This window comes from Atractosteus spatula, chromosome 13 (genome assembly GCF_055471065.1).
Source record: "Atractosteus spatula isolate fAtrSpa1 chromosome 13, fAtrSpa1.hap1, whole genome shotgun sequence".
NCBI lineage: Eukaryota > Metazoa > Chordata > Actinopteri > Semionotiformes > Lepisosteidae > Atractosteus > Atractosteus spatula.
In genome coordinates this window covers 8768184-8795458 of record NC_142718.1, presented here as the reverse complement: position 1 = coordinate 8795458, position 27275 = coordinate 8768184, and the positions used below count along the sequence as shown (strand labels likewise).

Below are 27275 nucleotides of genomic sequence, written 5' to 3'. Positions count from 1 at the left end.
GTTGTGCTCAGCTCAGGGTGATTTATGTCTCTCTAGTAGCTGAAAAGAAAACTATGTAGCCTGCAGCTTCCAGTATTTGACCAAGCAGGAGATTTTTAATCCAGTGAGGAAGTAGCTCCTCCCTTCACCTTGCGCTGTTATTTCTTTCTGGAAAAGAGAAAGATGGCTGTTACACAGGCCCAGGGAAAGAGTCCTTTAATTCTGTTCTTAATCCTTCTTGGTTTTTGCACCTTTGGTTCAGCCGGGGCTGGAAAACTTCTGGTAGTACCAGTAGACGGTAGTCGTTGGAACGGAATCAAGGCTGTTGCTGAGGAACTGAGCCAGAAAGGCCACATGGTGACCGTGGTGATTCCAGAGGTAAGCATGCAGATGGGGCCAAGCAATTTCTACACCACCAAGACGTATCCAGTACCCTACACAAAAGAGTATTTGAAGAGCCTCCAGGATGCTCAGGGTGAAAATATTTTTAGCCAGAAGCCCTTTCTGGAAAAAATTACCTCAGGACTGGAGAGGATCCAGAATATGTCACATTTTTTCAGGCTGACCTGCGAAAGCCTACTGTACAACAAAGAACTGATGAGCTTCCTGAGAGAGCAGGAGTTTGATGCTATTTTGACAGATCCTGTATTACCCATTGGAGTCATCGTGGCTGAATATCTCTCTCTTCCATCAGTCTACCTGCTGCGAGGGATTCCCTGTGGCTTGGACTTCAAGGCCACCATGTGTCCCAGCCCACCTTCTTATGTTCCCCGTTTTTTCACCAAAAATACGGATCAGATGACTTTTCCCCAGCGAGTGCTGAACGTTTTCGTCAGTGTCGTGGAACCTGTGTTCTGTAAACTTTTGTATTTTTTGTATGACGACATCGCATCGGCGTTTCTTCAGAGGGGTGTCACAGTAGCAGAAATGATGAGCCGTGCCTCTGTGTGGCTCATGAGGTTCGACTTCACTTTGGAACGTCCTAGGCCGCTGATGCCCAATATGGTTCTAATAGGAGGAATCAACTGTGCTGTGAAGAAATCGCTTCCACTGGTATGCCCTGTTCAGTTTTTTATTTCATTACAATAAACAGATATAGAACAAGTTTAATTACTTTCTTAAATCTTAAAGGGGAACTGCAGTCCCAATTTTTCAGACCGGTTCTTAAATCTCGGTAGCAAAATAAGTTCATTGACTTTAGAGGAAAAAAATGGCAGATTTTGAATTAAGCTCAAAATCATGAACTTTGTGAAAGTACTGTCACCATGTTGTTGCAAACTACATGAATTGTGATGTGATGCGGCCCTTCCTGCTCACTAGTCACTGTAATGACTAATGTAATGTGATGTATGAGCAAATAAGTACAGGTTGTGCAGAAGACATTTCACAGCAGAAATGTTCCAGCGTGATCTGCATGCAGAGTTAACACGCAAGGTGTATTTGTTGGCAAAACCGTCTGGAAATTGAAATCATTTCTATTGTATTAAAAGACATGTATTCACAAGCCTGCTTCTTTACTATGTCATAGGGCCACACATAGGGTCACCAGAAGTTTGTTGCCTTGTTCTGAATCGCAGACCATGGTGCGGCATATACAGTACCTGGAATTGTAATCATTTCTGTTACGTAAATTGGAGGTTTTCCAAGTTACTATGTCCATTTCACTCTTAATGCGGTTTGAAATGCCTTCATCAGTGCTGATTCCTTCTAAGCCCGACATATGAAAATAGCATCGCAGTTCCCCTTTAAGCTTTCATTGGCTGTTGATTCAATGGCAACAGTAATATTTCACGTGTCTGTGAAAAAACATAAAAACAAATTGAGAGGAGGTCATTTGACCCGTCTAACCCATGTGGTAGTTCAAAAGGAATAACAGCATCCAAAATCAGATGCTTTGTGAGTGTTTATTGAGTATTTACTGTATACAGTACGTGCCTTGTTAAGGGGCAGCTTCATGGACATAGTACAAGGAGGGTCAGAGCCCCATTCAGAGAGAGAAAGTAAGGAAGGGGTAGCTGCAAAGATGGAGATGGGGGTGGAGGTGGGATGAATGCGATGAAACTGAGAAGAGACTATATAAATAAAGCAAAAGCCAGTAATGACTGTGATTTAAAACAAAGAAAACTGGATGCTATTGATTTCGTCTGTCGTTAAGCCTCCTGAACATTCGTTTACAATGTACATTTAATGCTTGATTGAAGATTTGTTTTCTATCCGTTTCTTAAAAGAAGCCGGGGTTTCAACTTCAACACGGCTAGTTTCAAAGCCTTGCAACCCTTTGTGCAAAAAAGTGTCTCTTGCTATCAAATTTAATTTCACTTCCACATAGTTTGTCTCATTTATAAACTTCATCTGCAAAGTATTGTAATATTCATCGCTGATATTTGCTCCCACAGAGCAAAACCAAAAAATCAGGAAATGTGTAAACCTGAATTTCTGGCCTCTCTGTAGTATACACAGTTTTATATGGAAATTTTCCATTCCAAATCATCAATGACTTAATTTCTGAGAAATGACAGGCTGAATTTGTAATGAAGACTGTTAAGGAAAAAATACATGTAAATTCCACACTGAAGAGTAAAAAGAAGAAACATAATGTTTGGGCTGTTGAAACCTTCTTCAGGACTGAGGAAGCTAGTAAAGATATAAAGCATAAGAGAAAGAGGGAAAAGGATAGAGCTCATGAGAATGGGCACAGAGCAGATGAGAAAAACAACATTTTATCATAAGAAAGTATCTGGCAGTAAAAATCCCCCTAAAAGAAGGGGATTTTCTAGAAATTTCAAGTGTGAAAGATTTAAAATTCAATGTTGCGTAAAATACTTCCACCATCACCAATGTGCAGCATCCACCTGGATGATGCGACAGCAGCCATAGTGCACCAGAACGCTCACCACACATCAGCTATCAGTGGGGAAGAGAGCAGAGTAATGAATCCAATTCATAGAGGGGGATTATTAGGAGGACATGATTGGTAAGGGCCAATGGGAAATTTGGCCAGGACGCCGGGGTTACACCCCTACTCTTTTCAAGAAATGCCCTGGGATTTTTAATGACCACAGCGAGTCAGGACCTCAGTTTTACATCTCATCCGAAGGACAGCACCTGTTTACAGTATAGTGTCCCCGTCACTATACTGGGGCATTAGGACCCACATGGACCGCAGGGTGAGCGCCCCCCGTTGGCCCCACTAACACCTCTTCCAGCAGCAACCTTAGTTTTTCCCAGGAGGTCTCCCATCCAGGTACTGACCAGGCTCACATCTGCTGAGCTTCAGTGGGTTGCCAGTTGTGAGTTGCAGGGTAATATGGCTACTGGCAATGCTCTGCAGTGCTGAGCAATGCTGTGTGATAGGCTGACAGGCCAGAATCTCCGGGAGATTCCGGAGAGCCGAGGAGGCAGCCAGGCCCAGGTGACTTAGTGTTGAGAGACGAGCAGGCAGGCAGATTATCAGGGTTTGATATTTGGCCATTGGTGGTGGAGAGAAGTCCCCATTACCTGTAAAGCGCTTTGAGTTGAGTGCTCAGAAAAGCACTATATAATGCAACTGTAATGAATTATGATTATTAAGTTAATAATAATAATAATAATGTTATTATTATTAAGAGGCAGATTGATGGGATGATTGAAACGCAAGGCTGTCTGCAGACCTCTTGTGGCACGAGGAAGCCTGAAAGAAACAATTCCTACATGTCCCATTTAGTGAAATTACAAAACGATGCGTAGACTGTACATCTTTTTAAACCCGGATGCTCAAAATGGCAAAAAACTAAAGAGTAAGAATTGAAATGTGTTGATTGCATACGTTTTCAACCCTCTGAACTCAATGTTTGGTGGAAGCACTGTTACGATCCCTGCCTCTCGGCAACGGAGGAGGCAGAAGTAGGCGTAGCCCCTATCCATCAGTTCACCTATCAGTTTTCCCATTCACCACCACACCCCCGTCTCATCCTACTTAAACAACTGTCCTTCCCTACCTCGTTGCTCAGTATTGGTTTTCCCTTTCGAGCTTCCTGGTTGCGCTTCATCTACGCTGTGTTTGTCTTGGATTTCGGTTTGCGGTTTTTCCCTTCGGACTTCGGCTTTTCGGATCTCGGCTTGGATTGGTACTTTCGCTCTATTTTGGATCACTGGCTACCTCTGGATTCTCGGATTGCTTTACGGACTACGACTTCGGATCACGCTTCGGCTTAGGTACTCGTTCCCTTCGGATTTCTTGCTTCCCCTGGACTCTCGGCTCGTTCCTACGATTACGGTTAGCTTACGGATTACGACTTGGATTTGTTCGCTCCTGCAAGTGGGTTCATTCACTGGTTCGGTCCCTATTACCGAACCCTTAACAAGCACATTTAGAGGCAAGTCTTTTCAGGTAACTCTCTACCAACTTGCCACACTGGCTTCACACAATCTTTGCCTAATCTTCTTGGTAGATTTACTCAAGCTTCCTTAAGCTACTTATGCACAGCAGTTTTCAAGTTTTTCCATGAATTCTTAAAAGGATCTTTGACTCATTTTCTTTCTTTTAAGTCCCTCTTATTCTTATTCTTAAGTAGCTCTAGCCTTGTGCTTTGGATCATTGTAAAGGTCCCTTTTGTCACACGTTGGCAGTATCACTTTAGTGCTTTCTTCCAAACCCTATGTGGGATGTGAGATGTAAATCTTTCAGTGCCAGTTCATGCCTCCTTTGTGTATTGCCTGGAAATACTGCTGACCTCTGGACATGTTTCCCCATATCAACCACTGAAAATCTTTTCAAACCTTAGCCTCATGGTGGCTACCCTAACCAGTTTTCTCTTTTACTGCTTTAATTTACAGCTGCTCAGTATGAAGGGACAACCAGACCTTGTCAGTGTCTGGATGCCTTCCAATTCCTAATGACCATGACAGTACCATGCTGAAAGAGATTTTTCAAATGCTTTCATACACTTCTTCTGATCTGTGCTTTTAAAAAATCTTATCCCTGAGTTGTTTTGAAAGCTCTTTGCTCTTGGGTGAATCTTTTGCTTGCAATTCGCAATCTGACTGAGGTAACTTACAGAGACAGGAGTATCTATTCTGAAATCATGGGAGCCACTATTATTGCAACAAGCCTTAAAGCTCTCTGCCAGGCCTTTCTTCTAAACCCGAACTGTCAACACAATTTTCAATTATGCTTTCTAAATACAGTTTTACATTTCAAGAAAGGACTAGGAGGGCAGTAAAGGAAAGAAAACTGTGAGGGCTTTACTAAACTTTACATTTACTTTCATGATTCAGTAAATGTCTTCAGGTGAGACTGAAAGAGATTCTGTAGCTGCTGATTTATTGAACTGGCATACATAGGGAACTGTAAGAAAGGTTCCTTCTTACCAAAGCCTTTTGATAAAGCTGTATGTGAAACAGGTGATCCTTCACCTAGTCCCAGCAATGACACAGATCCCCTTTACCCTGTTAAGATGGAGTGTTCGGTGCTTGCAAACCAAACTGAAGGGATTAAGAATTAACCACCTTATCTATGAATTCAATGGGGAAGAGGTAATGTAGTGGGTTACCCAATTGTATGCACTTCACCTACTATACTGTAGCTTCTCTCTCACTCAAGACACCATAGATTGTAAATGTAGTGTTGCTTTGGCCTATGGCGTGGGACATACATACAGTAAAACAGAAAAATAATGAATAGATGAAGCATTTCTTTAATGGCCATATTCAGAGCAATACCGCTGGTATTGGTTCAGAGAAAAAAATATTGATCTGTTCTCCCCGTGAAGATTCTTTGAAAACGTCAAAAACAGATACTGTATGAATTGACACATTTGCAGTAAATAGAAAAATGTTAGGACATATTTGTACATCAGTTACCATGCCTGTGAAATAAACATAGACCCACTGATTCCCCCTTTAGGTAACGCCATTCAAAAGCATTTTTATTTCACACAGTCAGTTTACCTTTCAGTGAAGTGGCAAAGACCAGAAATCTACAAGGGAAAAATGAAGATTGAGCTGTGCAAATCGTGAAATGTGTGTAGGGGTATTAAAACCTTACTATGATACTCAAATACAAAGAATGTTCGCATCCATCTGCTGCTTCTTCTATGCCAGCCTTTCACAAGCACTTAGCTAAGTTAGTACTCAACAGGGCTGCCGTACTTTGAAAGGGAATGACTGAAGCAGGACAGCAGGGTGACACAGTGGCTAGCATCGCTGCCTTGCAGAGCTGGGGTCCGGAGTTCAATTCTGACTCTCGGGGGCTATCTGTTTGCAGTGTGTATGTTTTCCCCGGGTGTGTGGGTTTCCTGTAGGTCTCCAGATCAGTCCAAAGACATGCTAGTAGGTTAATTGGCTGTTGGAAGAATTGGCCCTGGTGTGAGTGTGTGTCTGTGTCTCTGTGTGCCCAGCAATGGACTGGTGTACTACTTATGGTTTACCCTGCCTTGTGCCCATTGCTTGCAGAGATATGCTCTGGCTCCCAAATGACACTGTATTGGGTGAAGTGGTTATAAAATGGATAACTGAAGTATGAACTGAACATAAAAGACACTTTCAATCTCAAAAAACGCAAGTAGGCAAACTGCCCCAGTAACTCCACATCCATTTTCCCATCTGGGCTTTTCCCCTCACAGCCAAAATGGGGTGTTTTTCCTACCAGCAACGCTGCCAAACTACTGTATCAGGGATGTCCAGCGTTGTTTGCAATGGTCTGGATTGTGTATTAATGCTGTATTCTGTACACTGTCTGCTCAGGATGACCTCACCTGGTTTGAATCAAGCTGATCCTTCACCGAGCAATGGGAAAGATAATAATAATTGCTTACACTTATATAGCGCTTTTCTGGACACTCCACTCAAAGCGCTTTACAGGTAATGGGGACTCCCCTCCACCACCACCAATGTGCAGCATCAACCTGGACATTGGCAGCCATAGTGCGCTCACCACACATCAGCTATCAGTGGGGAGGAGAGCAGAGTAATGAAGCCACTTCATAGATGGGGATTATTAGGAGGCCATGATTGGTAAGGGCCAATGGGAAATTTGGCCAGGACGCCAGGGTTACACCCCTACTCTTTTTGAGAAAAACTTGGGGTTTTTAATGACCACAGAGTGTCAGGACCTCGGTTTTATGTCTCATCCGAAGGACGGCGCCTGTTTACAGTATAGTGTCCCCGTTACCATACTGGGGCATTAGGACCCACATGGACTGGAGGGTGAGTGCCCCCTGCTGACCCCACTAACACCTCTTCCAGCAGCAACCTTAGTTTTTCCCAGGAGGTCTCCCATCCAGGTACTGACTGGGATCACACCTGCTTAGCTTCAGTGGGTTGCCAGTTGTGAGTTGCAGAGTGATATGGCTACTGGCCATATACCCTTATATAAAGATACCCTTTCCCCTGCTTAGGAAACCTAGGAAGGTTAGGAAGGTTTATGAATTAACTGCTTTATCTCTGAGCTGAGTAGGGGAAGAGGTGATGCATTTGGTTGTGTGGTTGTGTTGTTCACCCAGAGTTGCATTCAGTAAGTGGAACGCCCTGGCATGGCTGTTATTGAAAATTTTAATGACAAATTGCTTTCAAAACAGTGATGAATGATCATGCTAAAGTTTTTATCTGATGCCAGTAGCAGCAAACGCTATACATGCAATAGCCTATAGCCTAATAGCCTAACATAGGTTGTATTGTTTGCAAACATGGAATCGGATTAAGCAGACCTTCCTCTCTCTTCTTCCAGATATGGCCAGTGAGGTATTGCTCAGGCTATTGGCTGTTGTTAGGAAGTGCTGAAGCATGTATCTGCAATCTAGAGAAGTGCCTGTAAATAAATAAAATAATATTTTATTGTTAGTGTTATAGTTTCTCTGATCTGCTCTCCCTGCAGTTTTTTTTCAAAGGCAAAACAGACCGGACTCAACTCGCATGCATTTAAAATAAGCTTTTTATCCAATTCGAATTAGAATCAAAATCAAATAGTAAGCCGATGGGACATTTTACAGCACCCTCTTTTTCTACGACGCCTGCACAATAAAAGTTGAAAATCAAAGTATTTGATTTCCCTTTGTAAATCGATACATAAATCCCATTTTAATTCAATAGGAAAATTAAAGCAAGGTCTGCATGCCTAACCTGGGGTTACAAATTAACTACCTTATCTGTAAACTCAGTGAAAGACAGATACTGTAACAAGGTAGCACACACTCCTTGTTCTGTGTCACAGGTACAGATCTGGTAGATGTTTATTTTTCTAAGAACGGCTCTCGCACAGGGACTACGGTGTCTGAACATTGGACTTTTAGTCTGCCTGTGCTTCCACACTGCTGATTCAGTGGAAGATGAGAAGCTTCTGGTAGTCCCAGCCAGTGGTAGTCAATGGCTGGACGTGAGACTTGTGATGGAGGAATTAGGGCAAAGAAGACACACAGTGGTGGTTATTCCAGAGGTCAGTCTAACAACGGGGCCTTCTAGTCACTGTACAACCAAAGCTTTCCATGGGTGCCCTACATCCATGAATATGTGAAAGAAATACAGAAGAAACACACGAATGACATATTCCTTGGATACACTAAATTTACTCTAAAAGGTTAGCGACATTTTAACAGCTTTAAATGCTATCCAAACTTTACCAAATGACTCGTGAAAGCCTGCTGTACAGTCAGGAACTAATGCAGGATCTGAAAGAGGAGGATTTTGATGCCTTTTTGACAGGCCCGTTATCCCCCCTTGGAGTCCTGGTGGCAGTGTAGTTTTCCTTCCCTTCCATCTACATGTTGCGTGGAATGAGATCTGGCTTACATTTTGAGGCTGCCCAGTGTCCATGTCCTCCATCTTATGTCTCCTGGCAGGGAAGATGTTAACTATAACAAACAGTTTTAAGAGTTTTAATACATGTAATACAGATTAAAGTAGATCCTGACAGATGCTGCTGAAAACCTATTTGTCATCTCCTAGTTTTGATAACTGTGCCTTAAAGTTTGACATCCTGTCTCTATCCAAAGTGGTTTAAATGAACCGATGTTGGCAGAGAAAATGCTGAAAATGGAATCTGAAAAATCTGGTAGGGATAAATTTTAGGTTTTTATTCACATTTCTTGAGTGAGTTTGCTGAGGGCTGAGTGCCACTCACTAGCACTGCAGTAAGGTCTTTGCACTATCACACAGTAAGTCCCATCAGTTTCACCTTTATGCCACTCCTACAACTAACTTCACCAATAATGACTTGACTTTAAATGAAGGATGGCCTTTGTATTTTCCTCTCTTGGAGAATCAGGCTCAGACAGTTTTCTGCCTCAGATAGCATGGCTCTCACACAAGCATTAAGGCAGCATTTTGCAATTGGGCTGCTGGCTGGCCTCTGTGTGTTCCTCCTGGATTCAGTGCAGGGCGGAAAGCTCCTTGCAGTGCCGGTGGATGGGAGCCATTGGATCAGTATGAAACCAGTGCTAATTGAACTGGGGAAGAGAGGACACACAGTAGTGGTGGCTATTCCAGAAGTCAGTATGCAGATGGGGCCCTCCAGTCACTACACAACCAAGACCTTCCCTGTGCCCTACACCAAAGAGAAGATAAAAGAGATGAATCAGCTGCAAAGGAAAGTTTTTGAAGATGTTTCAACTCTGGAAAAAATGTGGTTTATTGTGGGCTTTGTACAGTTTTTTCAGAACTTCAGCAGATCAACATGTGAAAGTTTTTTTTATAACCAAGAATTAATGCAGGATCTGAAGGAGCAGGAGTTTGATGCCGTTTTAACAGACCCTGTAATTCCCTGCGGAGTAATTGTGGCTGAATATCTCTCTGTTCCCTCCATCTACATGTTAAGAGGAATTCCTTGTTCGCTGGATTTCAGGGCTGCTCAGTGCCCTAGACCTCCATCATTCGTTCCCATGTTTTTCACAAAGTTCAGTGACCAGATGACTTTTACGCAGCGAATCGTGAATTTCCTAATCAATCTCCTAGAACCCTTATTTTGCAAATTTTTATTCTCTGCATATGATGACATGGCTGCTTCTTTGCTCCAAAGAGACATCACGGTCGAAGAAATCATGAGCCGTGCCTCAGTGTGGTTGATGAGGCTTGAATTTACTTTTGAATATCCAAGGCCACTGATGCCCAACATGGTCCTTATAGGAGGAATCAATTGTGCTCAGCGGAAAGCTCTGTCGTTGGTAAGCTTGGCATTTTTTATTTGAAATGGTGACGGTGTGATGTTTGCTAGTATTTTCTTGATCACAGAAATTCTTCAGGAAGCTTTTTGAAAGAATGGTCTTTATGTCCCATCAAAATTTGTTCATGCTTTCAAATTTCATTTGAGTGTTTTAATTTAGTTTTTTTTATATATATATAGGCGGTACTATATAACGTGAGCAGAGAATAAATGCATTCCGCTGGTAGGTGGCGCTGTTCATCTAAATTTACTTTCTCTATGTATGTAGTGTATGCTGAAAGCTTAAAGGGCGTCTGTTAGCAAATTGGTTTTCACTTGAAAATCCCTAAAACAATACTTTTTTAACGTTTTCAATAAATGTAATCTCTTTTGTATTTAGTCAATTCTGAAGGATTGACAAATTAAAGTTAAAAAAACGGATTAGATTAACTACGGGCTTTTACAATAAAACGGACACAAGAAGTGCTGTTCCTATTGTATTAGCCTGAAATCTGTCCTTTTCATCTGTCATCCAGCACCTTCTGACATACAGTTTAATTTGTCGCAGATAAAGGCAGATATATTAAGGAATCACTAAAACATTTTAGCACAATGTTTGTCGTTTTGTAGGCTATGCAACTTTTTTTGCAGCGCGTAGCATAACTGACATTTTCGCAACGTGAACTTAAATAATGAATGTCGTGACTATTCCTTTTTTTAGGTTTTAAAAAAATAAAATGTTAATACGTTAGTTACAATAAAAACTCTTATCTGTAGCATTATGCAGTTATTGTACTTTAAAAAAAAACAGTTAAAACGCTTCTTGAGACCATAGTAATCGTACCTGGGTCACTGATACGATTATCTGTGGATATAGATCCACACTGTAGAATAAATTATCTAAGAATGATTAACAAAACCCGTAATAAACTCCCATTGAAAACTAGATTTTCATGTGGGATTGTATGATTAACTTGGCCGTAAACCCGCTTGCTTGTAGTAGTGGGAGGGCGCACACATTCAGAGTACTGCCCCTTCTTTGCTGTCTACGTCTTCAGCGTTCCCCAGGGTTTTAATCTGTGAATAGCGCAGTTAAACTGTTAAGACAGGAGCCATGGCCAGAGAACACTGCATTGGTGTGGCGGGGCTTTTTGTCTTCCTCTCTCTTTCTGCCCTGGGGCCCGTTGAAGGAGGCAAACTGTTGGTCATGCCCGTGGATGGGAGTCACTGGCTCAGCCTGCAGCTGCTGGTCAAGGAGCTGGCACACAGGGGACATGAGGTGGTACTGCTGGTGCCAGAAGCTAGCATCTTCATCAAGGGTTCAGACGACTACAGATCTGAGCACTTTCCTGTGCCGCACAGCAAGGAGCAGCTCCAAGAGAAAGTGAACGGTGCGTTTGTCCACGAGTCTAATCCTGCGGGGATCCTCCTCGGCATCGAGAAGCTGCTGAACTTCACCAACATGGAGGTGAAAGGGTGCGAGAGCCTGCTGTATAACCAGGCATTAATGCAGCGTCTTCGAGAGGGGAGATACGACCTCATGCTCACTGACCCCTTCCTGCCCTGCGGCGCCATCATCGCGGAGACGCTGTCTCTGCCCACGGTGTTCTTCTTAAGTGGCATCCCATGTGGACTGGAAATGGCTGCTGCGCAGTGTCCGTCCCCTCCTTCCTTCGTGCCCCTGTTGTTCACAGAAAACACGGACCGCATGACCTTCCCGCAGCGAGTGAAGAACTTCATGATGCTACTCGTGCAGTCCTTCCTGTGCAAAAAACTGTATGCCAGTTTCGACGAGCTGGCCAGCAGGTTCTTAAAGACGGACGTCACTTACAAAGAGCTAATAGGACGTGGCTCCATCTGGCTGCTGAAATATGACTTCACTTTTGAGTATCCTCGACCCCTCATGCCCAATATGGCCCTCATTGGGGGTATCAACTGTGCTAAACAAAGTGCGCTGCCAGCGGTGAGTCTTGTTAGTCATACAGCAATAAGTTGAATTCCTCAGTGTCAGCAAATCAGTTCAGAATGCAGGCTAAAGGTATCTTAAAATTCCCTATACAAATTTAGCATTTGAATTTAAAGTCAATAAAATAAGTCATTTCTAATTTATACCATTATGTCTTTCCACACATACTGTACTGTATATGTTTATCATTATCAGTTCATCATTAGGAATAATAAGCCCTTAGAAAGTAACATTCAATGAAATTATAGGTAGTGTCTTATCAATAAACAGATTAATAGTGTTTTAGAAACATGACTCAAAAACAGCAATCTCAGTAATGTGGCCCAGGTTTAGAGAATGATTTGAGAATAATTTGAGAGAATGAATGGCTCACGAAAACAATTTGCCACGATGATGGTAATATTGCAGGCTTTTAGCATGACCTATCTGCATGGAAATGTAAAATCTACATGCAATGGTTTAAAGGAGTTACTGTAAAAAGGACCTAAGGAACAGGATATAAATACTATAAAAATCAACATTTTCTGAAATAAATTGCAAATTACTCATGAACACCATATGTCCTAACAAAATTTACACTGCATGCATAGAATTGCAGAACAAAAACAGTTAGTTAGTTGATGGGGGTTTGTGTTGGATTCACATTTTCTAATCATACAAAAACTTAAAACAAATTTTCAAAAATTCTTATTATGTAAAAAATATGGTTGCCCAGCATACCCATTTCTTTTATTCAAAACTTCCACTGCCTATTGGTTGACTTTCACCTTTAAATATTTGCCATTACTTCCAGGACATATTGAGCAGTATTTGTTCTCAATACATATAGCTTTTTAGGTGACCTTTTTTCGATTGAAAACATTATATTGCTTTCCTCAGTTGGAGTGCAGTGTATTACAATATTGTTGTTTAAAGGGTTGACGTTTTTTGTCTTCTTATTTCTCATACATTCTTTCTGGATTTCATTTTCAATTAAAAGGGGCAATATTTTCAGGGAAACAGAGCTCAGAGCAGAAAACCAACATCCAGCATGTAGTGATTTTTTTTTTTACCTTAACTCTGTGTACAGAGAAATGTGAGGAAACAGAACAACAAAGACTTTGGCCTTATAACATTAAGGACATTTAATATAATTTTCATATCTTGTCAGAATGAGCAGCAAAACCTCTTAAATGAAAACAAAAGCGTTATAAGCTTTTGAACAGTTTGTTCAAAACTGTGGGAGGATTTTAGCAGAACATAATACTGTGTTTAGTGTGGGTAAGCAGCCTGCCAACTGCATGTTTTAACCTGTCTGGAAGCATTTATTTATTATTGTTTTCCACATTTTTATAAAAAAGAAAGAATTCTGCTGATCATAGATGTAATAAAGGCATATTAGTCAAAAAGTTCAGAGGGTTGCTCCAGTTTAGTCTTTGTAGTCCTTAAGGCAAATGCAGAAATGTGAGCCTAAGAAAGCTGTCTACTTTCCACTTTAAACTATGGAGGGATTGTATTAGACTTAACTTTTTAAGAGTGCTTATTACAAAAGACATGATGGTAATTGCACTTGATTTGCAGATATAATATCTTAAAAGTATTTTTTTGTCTCTGGTCACTTGGAGGTATTTACGACAATACTTAAAACTGGTGTCAACATACAGAATCTACATGTTTAGGTGTTTTTATTACAGTCCTAGTTCATACAAGCCTTTTACATCACCCTATAAAGTAATGTATCACAAATGGTTGCACACTATGACATCCTGTTCCAAAAAACAGATTCATCTCATTCTGAGTCTGTTAAAAACGGGATGCTCTCCAATTTTTAACAAGACAGAGACTGTAGTGGGTTACGTCTGTAGAAGAGGACTCAGGAACCACAGTGATAACAGAGTCTCTGGTAGAGTATGTCAAAGTGTCAGTTCTAATATAAATTGGTGGCTGTGTTGAAGTAGTAGTAGTCATTGATTATGCAGACATCCATTGCTCCATTGGTCCATTGTCAATGCCTTTCATGGTTCTGTATAATTAAAACCTATATCTTATATATTTTCTTATATCTTATATATATATATCTTATGTATCACCCTGCAACTCACAACTGGAACCCACTGAAGTTCAGCAGGTGTGAGCCTGGTCATTACCTGGATGAGAGACTCCTGGGAAAGCTAAGGTTGCTGCTGGAAGAGGAGTTGATGGGGCCAGCAGGGGGTGCTCACCCTTTAGTCTATGTGGGTCCTAATACCCAGTATAGTGACAGGGACACTATACTGTACAAAGGCACTGTCCTTCGGATGAGACGTAAAACCGAGGTCCTGACTTTCTGTGGTCATTAAAAATCCCAGGATGTTTCTTGAAAAGAGTAGGGGTGTAACCCCTGGACAAATTTCCCATTGGCCCTTACCAATCATGGCCTCCTAATAATCCCCATCTATGAATTGGCTTCATCACTCTGCTCTCCTCCTCACTGATAGCTGATGTGTGGTGAGCATTCTGGCGCACTATGGCTGCCGTTGGATCATCCAGGTGGATGCTGCACATTTGTGGAGATGGAGGGGAGACCCCATTATCTGTAAAGCGCCTTGAGTGGAGTGTCCAGAAAAGCACTATATAAGCGTAAGGAATTATTATTAATTATTAAAACAAGTACCCTCATACTCTTCTCTCTTCTGACCCATAAGATTCTTTTAGAACATTCCTTGGAGCCCAAGAACGTATCTTCTTCAGTTCTCGACTGAAGTAGCTCCTTTTTGTATTGTGGTGACCAAAAAAGTGTATAAAGCATTTTAAATGAGGTCTTTCTATACGTAACGTTTGTCATAAAATCTTTTAATTTAAATTCCGCACTTCCTATTTCACTTTGTTTAGTATTATCCAACCTGCACATAACGCTTTTCACTTCTATGCGTTAAACCTCATCAGCAATGTTTGCGTAGTATTTAAATTTGTCAAAATATGTTTCTTTCAAGTTCTTACGGTGATTGTTAATTTTTGGTGACATCTGTGAACGTGACTACTTTACCATGTCATTAGACTGCTGATAGAAATCTGAAAATACAGTGGTCCTCATACAGATCTCTGCGGAACTCTACAAATTACATTACCACCAGCTTAACCATTCACCCCTCATCTGTACTCTGTTTTCTATCAACCAGTTCTCAGTTCATATCCATGTATTTCCTTGAATGACTAATGCCACATTTGAGGATTAACTTTCCATGAGGAAAGTTACCATCACCCTACAACTCACAACTGGCAGCCCACTGAAGCTCAGCAGGTGTGAGCCTGGTCAGTACCTGGATGGGAGACCTCCTGGGAAAAAAACTAAGGTTGCTGCTGGAAGAGGTGTTAGTGGAGCCAGCAGGGGGCGCTCACCCTGCAGTCCATGTGGGTCCTAATGCCCCAGTATAGTGACGGGGACACTATACTGTAAACAGGCGCCGTCCTTCGGATGAGACGTGAAACCGAGGTCCTGACTCTCTGTGGTCATTAAAAATCCCAGGGCGTCTCTCGAAAAGAGTAGGGGTGTAACCCCGGCGTCCTGGCCAAATTTCCCATTGGCCCTTACCAATCATGGCCTCCTAATAATCCCCATCTATGAATGGGCTTCATTACTCTGCTCTCCTCCCCACTGATAGCTGGTGTGTGGTGAGAGTACTGGCACACTATGGCTGCCGTCGCATCATCCAGGTGGATGCTGCACATTGGTGGTGGTGGAGGGGAGTCCCCATTACCTGTAAAGCGCTTTGAGTGGAGTGTATAGAAAAGCGCTATATAAGTGTAAGCAATTATTATTATTATTATTTATCAAAGCCCGAAAATCTGACCTCTGCTGTACCAGTGATTGTTATTGATTGTTCAGAGAACAGGAAGACGTCGGTTCAGCATGAACTACCTCTTCTAATCTTTGTTGAGGATCCTCTATATAATTCTATTACAATACAGACGATCCTCTAGTTTAGTTCAGATTACCATTTACTGCATGTAATAGAAGTAATAAGTCTGGTCTATAATTAGTTGGATCAGTTTTGTCACCCTTTATTTTAGTTAGGCATTGTATAAGCCCTGTCTTAAGTAACTCTTAAAGATCACTCTTTTGAAAATGACATGTCTTGTTCCCCTAAGTACTTTTGTAAAAATACCAGTTTCCTTGTAGACTTAAGTGCTTTTAGTACAGTACCTGTGACTTCTTTACCTTTTCTTTGTTAATACAAATTAATATTGGTTTTTTTCTCAGCCTGAGGCATACAATCTGCTAATGTTTAATTTAAGTAAATTGCTAACATAATGTACACAATGTGTTGTGAAAAAAATGACTTGCTCCTTTGCCTTGAATTCATTTTATGTTCTCCAGAAGTACAAGCTTGTTTTTGCTGAATACTCAATACATTTGTAAAACCAGGTGAAAAACTGTCTGAAATATTTACTGCCTTATTGTAATTGAAGATGGAGTTTGTCCAGCACAGTACTACATTTGATTTTAGGCAGTGTCTGAACTTCTAAATGACATTTTTGTGACGCAGTTACAAAACTGACATTTCTAAGGTCAATCAAGAATGTTTTAAGGAAATCAAGATACAAAATATGTTACAAACTAAAAAGAAACATTTAAAATATTAATGGAATTCATCAAAAGAAACCTTTTATTCGATGCATGTATGTTTTTAGAAAAATTAAGTGTGTAGATTTGGATATTGATTCATTTTTTTTTTGGTGTTGTTTAAATTAATTGGTCATTCATGACTTACCATGACACACTCCAGGACTTTGTTGCATAAACTCCAAAGCGCATCGTTAATTGGGCACAGGTGATGAAGTGAGCTGTTGTGTGACTAACCAGGTGAAAACGAAGAAAGAAAAAGCAGAAAGAAGTAAATATCAAATACCCAATAATCACGAACAACAGATCTGTGGCAACTGTATGTTCTATGCTGGAGGCGGTGCTAATTCAGTTCACCATTGATGCCCTGCTTGACAGACTTAAATTACATTGAACATCAACTGAATTAATGATATGTTAATACTTCTAATATAATATATATAATTCCTGTTAAATATAATGTTGGTGCACCAACTATAAAAGTCATTTTTGATACTTTTGCAAATGTCTTGCATTTACAAGTTTAAATTATTGCTCAGCACAGAATCCCAAAAGATTGATGTGAATCTTTTACCACTTCATGATGTTTTTTTCTCTTTTGGGAAAGAAAAATTGATTTTCCAGCATATTGATGTGTTTTAATACGGACTGCTGATTTTCATTATCCATCTGCAAGACTTCCATCCATCCATTTTCAAACTGTTTCATCCAATTTAGGGTCACAGGGAGCCGGAGCCTATCCCAGCAAGCAACGGATGCAAGGCAGGGTACACTCTGGATGGGACACCAGTCCATCATAGGGCACACACACACTCACACCTAGAGCCAATTTTCCAGACGCCAATTAACCTGCTTGTATGTCTTGTATGTGCTTGTATGTGTTTGTGGCAAGAGACAGCACCTGGAGGAAAGCCACGTGAACACAAGGAGAACATACAAACTCCACTCAGATAGAACACCAGGTCCAGAATTGAACCCAGGGCCCCCGTGCTACTCAGCAGTAATGTCAACCATGATGTAACCTCCATCATCATGCTGCCCTTGTTCTCCGAACCATCACTGTAAATTAGTAACACTTGTCAATGGGGTCATCAGTTTTTTAAAGTTTTATTATTCCTCTAAAATACTAATAATAATTTGAAATTCCAAGCAAAATGGAGTAGTATAGCAGATGCAAGCACATCCACATCTGAAAGGCTAATGCTTATTACAGTGACAAAGACATATGGTGGTGAAACTGGACAATCCAATATTTTGGGGAGAAGCTACTTTTCATTTGGAAGGTCTTCAAAAACATAGTAATATGATGAATTGCGCAATCGCAAATTTTGCAGTTGCCCACCTTCGTTTATTCTGCCTCGTCTAAATTTTTTGCAGGAGCTGGAGACATTCGTGAACAGCTCCGGGGAGCATGGCTTTGTGGTATTCACGCTAGGGTCCATGGTGTCTGAGATGCCGATGGAGAAAGTGAACGCGTTTGTCGAAGCTTTCCGGAGAATTCCTCAAAAGGTAACATGTTTTGCTGTAGTGCATGGGAAAACATTTCTGGGAATAAAATATGTGGTGCTGAAGTAACATTGTTAGTAACACAATAATAATGTACCCCAGATGTTGTACTCAATGGTATTCAACTTTTCTTAAATCCTTTCTAACTTGTGTAGTAATGAAAGAATTGTACTATCCAAAAAGATGATTCTCAGGTTATGTTTGCACTAGATTGTCTGCTTTCACAAACTGAGCTCTGCTTTGCACCTGAAGGCTTCTTTGATGAGTGTTGACATCTCGAATTCTCAATTTACCAAATTAACATTATGATTCATGAACAGTGTGATCTGGTATGCCTGTCTGTACAAGTCCCATACATACAAGGCATACAAGTCCTATATATATGATAACTTATAACAAATAACTACATTAAGAGAAGAGTGTGGAGCATTGTCTGATTGTTTGAAAGATGAGTGAAGGGGACTTTTGTTGAGGGCAGATGCAGGCAGTTATCAGAGTGAGCTGAAAGGAAGTCTTTGCACACAGTAAACAAATTCAGATTCAAAGAGCTTTATGAGCATGACTGATGAATTACAAAGCAAAAATAATCTGAATGCATTATTTGGATTATCAAGGATTTTCTCTCAAAAAACAATGAAGGAAAAGGACAATGCACTTCACAATCATGACAAACAGGCCCTCCCTGTTTACAGCCAAATAATATTATTTTATGAAGTTTACTCTCTGTTCATTGGGCTATAACAAGAGATCACATCCCCTCTCCCAGCAGGATTGATAACTGGCAGGTGTTGCAATTCTGAGCTTTGGTTTGTTATTTTTGGGACGAATGTTCCTCTAACCATTGAATATTTCTTAAAAACAAGTCTCTTGCAGACAAGAGAAGTTGAGATAAACTCTGCATGTCAATAATGCTATTGTCATGGGAGCCAGTCCTGACTCCCATGTAGTGCGTAGTTTAGGGCCCTGTGCAGACGGTATAATCCGGGAAGTGACTGGAAAAGAGCTACGAGGAAAACACAGTTAGGAAAGGAAGAGATGGCAAACAGGGGGCGGTGCTGACAGTGGTCAGGTGCAAGGGGGGAGTGCAGGTAAACATGTCCAGGGAAGTCCAAAACGGATATCCGGGCACAGTCCAAAATCCCCAAACCCGGGTGATCCATCCAAGATGAGACAGGGTTAAAATACGGAGCGGGATCCGGAACAGGAACAGGAAGTTAAAAACAGAACGACGAGGCCAGGCGCTCCGAGTCCTGGACCCAGTTACAGTAGGTTAGGACGCCGATCAGAAGCCTAGGCCCTCAAACCGCGGACGTAGGGCAACTTGATGCTAGGCGTCTTCCACTGCAGAGCCCCGAGCTTCCGGTCCACTGGGTTTAAATAAAGGACGGCGAATCCAGGGACAGGTGTACGTGATAATGTACAAGAGGGTCGGAGTGCCCTCTAGAGGAGGGATGACAAAGTGACAGCTTTGGAGGGAACAGGTGTAGGAAGTACAGTAAAAGGGTGTTTAGGTAGGAAAGACAAATGAAAGAAGACAATGGGGGTGTAAAATGGGGACTAAAAGCTGGATATCTGGATGACTGATTCCAGGGGAACTGTGGAAGTCAGCAATCTGTACGTAAATGGGGAGAGGTAGTTATTAATTCTTCAAGCATCGCTAAACGAGTGTGCAAACTGAGTATCGGGATACTTTTAGTGGTCTTCCTGGAGTTCAGATGCAAGGTGAGGTTAAAGCTGGGGATATCACCTGGCAGAGATCTTTGCTTTTCACTGCATTGACCCGTTCGGTCACCGTGCTGTTTCACAAATGTGCTTGGCACATTGTTGGCACAACGTTATACAAATGTGGATGTACAAAACAGAACACCAACAAGGTGTGACTGCCAATGTTTGTGACTGCCAGAGGCAGAGTAATATTGAAGGAGAAAGTACATAGATTATTTAAGTTTGACAACAAAATCTCTTTAATTAAGAAAACAGGCTCAGCATTCCCCTACACTCTGTTGCCTGGAAAAAGAAGACAAAAGAAAAATCAGAACATATGTTATCAACTGTGGGCTTTTGTTTTGTTTTTGATGTTGTTTATGTGTTTTTTTTATTCCATGGATAAGGGGTTAAGAATTATTATTTATTTTCATTTAGCTTGCTTTCCTTTATGGATAATTGATACCAGTCTTTCTTGGTTGCTGAGTGCTTGCGGAGTGCTGAGTTTACCCATGAATAAAGCTTACATTTTAAACATTTGCCTTTTAAGTTTTTTTTTCTGACAGACCATTTATGCCGTAGAATCAGGAAAGCCTGTCTTTAGACTGTATGTTAGAAGCCAACGCAAAAGACTTTAACAAAAACAACTTTGAAATGATAAGATCACTTTGTTAGCCCTATACAATTTCTTGCATTAGGAATTTGTCTTTTCGCATACCCCAGCTTACTCTCCAGGAGGCACACAGACCGGTCTGAGAAATTGGAACTTTCACTTTAAAGTTGTTGTAGGTGCTATCATATGGTGCTTGAAGGGCGCCTAAAAGTGTTCATAAATGTATTTATTATTATAATTTAACATCTGAACTAAACAATGACTTGAAATACAAAGATGAATTATTGTGAAACTCTTTAAGCTACAATATATGTTCTCAAGAGCCCAAAACAAAGTAAGAACTCGTGTCTAGTGAAAACTGAGATGGCTCTGTGGTAACTAAAAAAAAAATAAAGCATGATTGTGATGCCAGGCTATACTTAAATAGAAAACAGAAGCAGAAGTAACTGTTTGATCAAAGAAAAAGAGAAAAATAAACATTAAAAACCTAAAATAGTCATTGCAACTCAGTTCAAGAATTAACTGATGGGTAAGAAAAATTGTTACACAAAAATAAAGGCAGAAATGTAGTGCATAAATCATCGTGGACAAAAAGAAACTTATTAAAGAAAATTATTAAAAATAATTTATTTCATAACCTCTAGTGCCATAAGGTTGCTAATTATAAAGCCACTTCGCTGTTCTTGTTAAATGACCATGGATTAGTCATTATAAATGTGTATGGTTTCTTGTCGTTCCAGGTTTTATGGAGGTACACAGGACCCATACCAGACAACTTTCCGGATAATATCAAGATCATGAAATGGCTGCCACAGAATGATCTCTTGGGTTTGTTTGTGTTTTCTACACAGCTACACACTATATTCAATAGTTTGCTCAAATTCTATTTGAATTAAACAGATTGTGGAATCTAAAGAAATAGGGTACAGTACTTAATACATAGAAGTTAGCTTGTGTAGCTGAGGAAATGACAACAGCGGCCATAAGGCAGATTTGTCACAACCCCCTCACTTATGGGGAATGAACCAGGGAGGCAGCTGCCATGGTGAAGTTGCTGTGGAGGGAGGGGAGCTAGATAGGATGTGTACAGAAGTCATTGGCAGTCAGGGAGTATTTATACACAATAAAAGTGCAAGTTAGAATTTGACCCCCTTCCAAACTTCTGTTAAACAACTCCATTTGTTATACAGGTGACAGCAACAAGCTGGTAAGATCAGATCAGATCAGATCAGATCACTTTATTGGCCAGATACAATTTCTTGTATTAGGAATTTGTCTTTACGCATACCCCCAACTTGCTCTACGTGAGACACACAGAAAGGGAGAGAAGCTGAAAAGGTACTGAAAATAAAACATGAGACTGAGCACAAAAAAAACAAATGCACAGCATTTTGGTTTAGATTTAGATTTTCAATTTCTTTCATAGTCATCATCGACAGCCATTAAATAAGTCGGAAATATAATGCAGTAGAAGCCAGCCACTGGCCAAGACGTCAGGCTGACAACTATAGAACAAGGTACAATATATAGAACATAGAACCCTCCAGACTTTACTTTTAAAGCCCTAGAGGGGAAACAAAGCCCCATATCAGGTGTACCTTCCTTCAGTGGTATTTTACTTAGAGTATAATAAAAAAATGCATTGTATCACAAATGTTGTAATATTTCACAATGTTTCATCAGTAGGACTGGAGAATTACCTTGATAGAAACAAAGGCATGCCATTGTTTGTGCATTACAACAATGATGCTACTGTATATGTCTTTTTGACAGAAATAGCATAATTGCTGCAATTCACAAAACAGTTGTATTGTTTTCTGCTATAACCTTGTTTTTATTCTTTAAACATACCATATTTGCAATCAGAAATAATCTGGACAAAATCAGCAATTACAGTAAGTACCCCTGCTGTTTTTTGGCATTATTGATTGTTTGAGACATAGAAAGGGTTATCTTTAAAATGTTCAGAGTGGAAATTACTGATTAATTATTATTGTAATTACTTACACTCCTATGATATGCACAACAACACTGTTGATAAATTAATGCTTTAGGCATTTCTTACATAGTGCTCCAGTTACCAAACTATTTCCCTTCTTCCTGTCCTTGACAGGACACCCTAAAGCCAGGGCCTTCATCACCCATGGAGGGACTCATGGAATTTACGAAGGCATCTGCAATGGAGTTCCCATGGTGATGCTGCCTCTGTTTGGGGACCAGTCCGATAACGCTCATCGCATGGAGGCACGGGGTGTTGGTGTTGTCCTCAGCATCAATCAGATCACCTCTGAGGTTCTGCTGGAGGCCGTCAACAAAGTCATTAATGACAAAAGGTGCGAAAACGTGTTTGAAAATAACCTGCATCTAAGCAGTTTCTTCTAGGCTTTGAAAATCTGCATCTGGGCAATGACTAGCATTACATGGAGCTAGGAATCCATTATTTGAAATCTGCTTAATCCAGTAAGTGTTGGAAAACCTGGAGTGTATCCTAGAGGCACAGAGCACTAGATGGGACCACATTTGAGATGTGTCCATCTCGAGGTACACAGAGAAAAACACAAGCACGCAGGCAGAATTTAAAGACCGAAATTCATGTAGAAAACCCCTGCACAAAGAGAAATCCCTCCTGAACACAGGAATAAACATAGAGACTCCACACAGAACACACCCCAGGACCCAAGACACGTGAGACAGAAATAGTAACCATAATGCTACAGTGCCACCTGAGGTAGACACCAAAGGAAAAAAAAGTAAATTGAGTGAAGTTAAACGTTGAAATCTGAGATGATCAAAAATCAAGAGTGTTTCTTCAAAGACATGCGCCCTCAAAGCTAGGGAAGAAATTCTTTTGAGATTGATTTTAATTTTGATCCTGTTCCAATCATGAATTGATTAATCTAACCACCCCGTGCTTTTTTCAAGATCAGATTGTACCCATCACCTCTCCCAAAAGTATTTTCTTTGCTGTGCTGAATCCACATGTATATTTCTGGATTTACTTTATCTTTGACGACTATTACATGTAAATTTTGATTTACGATTAGGATTTATACGGTACAGGCAAGACATTAAGAACAACAGTTTAGCCCTACATTGCAACTATGAGCCTGGGCTGCTACAAGCTGTGACTAAGATTCCTGGGTGCCTGTGAACTCTCAAAATTCAGTAAGAGCAGCATCAGCATTATTTCACTGTTAACTCTGATTTTTGTGCTGTGGAGCCTGAAATCTATAAGCTGTTGAGAGGCCTGACAGTCCTTGTTTGACAGGTACGCATTGTCATTATACGTCCTCTGCTGGTATTAGGGTGGTAGGGATAAGGTGAATTAAATGACAAATAGAGGCTCCACAATTGATACACCTCCACCACACAATAGTACTGTACATTCACGGCTGTAAATGCTTTGAATTCACATTGGTTGTTGTATAAGGAAATTATTAAGTTTAAATAGCAAACCTCCCACTCATCAGGAATACCTAGCTACAGTAAGTCATGTAGTCCTTTAAGTGAACAATTTAGTGGCTAAGAAGACAATAGTTTAAACAAACAAATGCAGTGTTAGACAAAACAATCAACACAATGTTGCTGTTTACAAACTACTGCATACAGCTGGAGATCACGATCTCAAACAACTCCTCAAATATTCATGCTCATAAATCAACTCATGGACATTGAGCTAAGAGATCTATACACTTGAGAGTCGACACAAATATCTGCAAAAAGTACGCTTCTTTTAATTAAATTCACAATCTGATGGATAAGAACCAGTCCGAACAGAAATCAGCTGTTCATAAAGGTTTCAAGCTGAAATTCTTTCACTTCTTTTCATGCATCTTCTTGGTTGCTTTTCTTCTCTGCCTTCTCTGTAAATACTGTATTTCTCACTTCTGACTGGTCTGAGTACCTCATTATCAGAGTCCTATCTGGCCAGATTAACACATGATCGTTTTTTTGATCCAAGCTACTAAGATAACAAGACCTCTTGCTTATCTTCAAAGGACATTTGAATACCTAGCCTGTAACAGTATAAAAAAAATATGAGTTTCTATATTTAAAAAAAGGTCAAAATGAGATTGATGAAATAACATTGTAGCTGAGGATCATACTGTAAGTCAGCCTATGTCTATTCAACAAGCCCAGCACCTTTAAAGACAGAGCTTATGTTGGTATCTCTGACATGAAGCTGACAGAAAACACACGACTGCTACCAGAATGGAACACTAGTCCATCTTAGGGTTACCCCACAGTTATAGTGGAACCCATTCTTGCAGTTGGGTGGACTGCAGAAATTCGGAGAAAAAGACCTTGCTTCAGGACACAGACACCAGTGTCTGCTGAGGGGACTTGAACTCACAGCCTTCTGAGCCAGGGAGTCTAGAGTCTTAACTCACACCCTGTGTTGTCCCTCACAATGAGTAATTAAAAGTGCAACAACAGAAACGGACCTTTCTCTGGTAGTTTGTGCAACTTTTACAGTAGGTTTCTCTTTTGAATTCTGCAAGGTTCTGTAACGGGTTCTGTAACTGTTACATCAAACACAGCATTTTGGAATAACTCAGTACTTCTCATGTTTTTCCTGTAGCTATAAAGAGAAGATGAGAAAGCTTTCGGCTGTGCACAGAGACCGACCCGTAGAGCCACTGGACTTGGCAGTTTTTTGGACAGAGTTTGTCATGAGACACAAAGGAGCAGAGCACTTAAGACCAGCGGCCCATGAACTGAACTGGATCCAGTATCACTCCCTGGATGTCATTGGGCTGCTGATAACCATTGTGGTGGTTCTTGTCATCGTGACAGTAAAAAGCTGCGCATTTTGCTTCAGGAAATGTTGCTGTAAGAAGCCATCTTTGAAGAACAAGTCAGACTGATTGTAGTCCAAAAGACCCGACTTAATGGAGAGCAGAAATGAAACACCCAGGGAAAGGGAATCTAAACCAAAAACAAAGATATTATTTTTAATCTATACTAAGATTTTTGCCAACTGTTCTATCTGTGCTGTGTGCAACAATAAAACTGTATCATAAAGATTTACATATTTTATAACCCAGTGTAGCAGTACCAGGCTAAGTGATTTAAGTGTCACCGATTGTGGTGCACTGTGCTCTGTCTGCTTGGCAATGTGACACTGATTTCAGTTTGTAAACCTATTTTTGTCGAACGTAAGGCAACATCAACCCACCTTCTTTTTATATTGTACTATTATCATGAAAAAGGAATCATAAACACGGATGAATATTACAGATTATTTAGCTAAAGCAAATGTGTTTTAGATTCAAGAACAGAAAAGGTGGCTCAATCATAAAACGAGGACACAAACGACAAATAGTAACACAATAGTAACACAAGATCTCTGTGACAACACTTTAGTCAGTCTAATAGTTGTATATATAAACTTTATGAAGTATCAAAACTATAATGCACCAGTCTAAGATAATGTAAGTAAAATATTAATATGCAAAGGAATGGTTATCTTGCTACATTATATGACATCACTTACAGTACAACACACATTTGTGCCCATACTGAATCACATTTTTATAGATTTAAAACCACTGAGAGTTTATTTTTTTCCATTAATTTGTATTCTACAAATACTTTCTTCACCCGACCAGCAAAATGAAAGAACTGTACTGCCACGAATCTGGATGCTTAAAGGTGTTTTTTGGGCTTTTTTAGCGAAAGAGTAAAAAAAGTAATCCTTAAAAATTAAAACACAAAATGCGGTGTTAGAAAACAGAGCTTGTTTAACTAGTGATTCATTTTTTTATAAATGTCAGATGTTTTTTTTCCTGCTGTTAGTTGGTTGACATTCTGTATGCATTGCATGAAACCTACTGTAAGTGACATTGACCAGATTTACCCACCAAATTACACAATAAAAGCACCAGATTACCAGATAACCCCACTGAATAGATGCATATTTCATAAGGCTTTGTTTCTAAAAACAAATGTCAAACAATTTTCTGGAATATGAAAAGGCTTCAGTTGTATTTACTGCAGCTGTTGTAGAGGCAGCATAACTGACTTTTACCTCTAAAACTCTCTTTGTGTGATCACTGATCAGTAGCCAGAAAACTACCTCCAATTCTGTTATAACGTGCTGGAGCTACCGGAATGTGATAGCTGCAAAGTACATTTTTTGCAGCTTTTATAGTGTAGTCTACTTGTCACATACTTTTGGTCAAAAAGATATTATTGGTTCAGGTCCTTCAGAAAAACACACAGTATACCATATGCCCATCTTGTTTATATCTTCCTCCTACACCCCGATTTAAGGTCTTACATTTTTTTGCCTAACTTCCTAAATCTCCTAACATCAGTTGCACATATCTAATTGTATGTGCCCTTGTGTGGGCCATCCTGATGTGCTACTTCAATTTTTCTTGCTGATTTTATTGCACAAAACTGTGTCTTTTTCACTTGCTTGTCAAATGCCAAAAGATTCAGAAGTTTGTATTTTGTTCTAAAGCAATATTCACATTAATTATATTTTGATTCTATTTAAAACAGTATAAATATTTTAAAACAATGCTGTTAAAATAAAACAATATTTAAATCATTAAAGAGTGGAAGCCCATTTCTTTGATCCATACTGTACAATAGGATTTTAAGTGTGGTATTATTTTATTAAAGGTAAGTTGCTTTTACAAAATCAAAAGGTTTACAATCGGTAGAAAACTCAATGTGTTTAGGAGAAGAAGAAGAAGAAACATCTTTCCAAACGCATGGACGCTTAGTGATATAGTTATAAAGATAAAGAAGCGCATAGGGTTGAACAAATAAGAAGAGCAAGTTAAAGAAAAATAACTTTTTG

The 27275-nt window shown here is 40.1% G+C and overlaps 1 protein-coding gene across 3 annotated transcripts; it reads left to right on the top strand.

Annotated features, from left to right (window-relative positions):
* Positions 1-123: 123 nt before the first annotated feature.
* Positions 124-27019, top strand: LOC148821761 (UDP-glucuronosyltransferase-like). 3 transcript variants are annotated; one of them, XM_088931285.1, is made up of 5 exons: positions 124-1032; positions 18016-18147; positions 21202-21289; positions 22575-22794; positions 25044-27019. In XM_088931285.1, the coding sequence occupies exons 1-5, from the start codon at positions 163-165 to the stop codon at positions 25327-25329; spliced, it is 1596 nt and encodes a 531-aa protein (XP_088787411.1). In that variant the 5' UTR covers positions 124-162; the 3' UTR covers positions 25330-27019. The 3 variants fall into 3 exon arrangements, with proteins under 3 accessions (XP_088787411.1, XP_088787410.1, XP_088787412.1); XM_088931284.1 differs by lacking the exon at positions 124-1032 and adding an exon at positions 9177-10112; XM_088931286.1 differs by lacking the exon at positions 124-1032 and adding an exon at positions 11190-12053.
* Positions 27020-27275: the final 256 nt, after the last annotated feature.

Coding starts and splice junctions, on each gene's coding strand:
- LOC148821761 (XM_088931284.1), top strand. CDS start 9,177: ATGAAGGATGGCCTTTGTATTTTCCTCTCTTGGAGAATCAGGCTCAGA. Junction 21,290..22,574: donor GCCACAGAATGATCTCTTGG/GTTTGTTTGTGT, acceptor TGTCCTTGACAG/GACACCCTAAAGCCAGGGCC. Junction 22,795..25,043: donor AAAGTCATTAATGACAAAAG/GTGCGAAAACGT, acceptor TTTTTCCTGTAG/CTATAAAGAGAAGATGAGAA.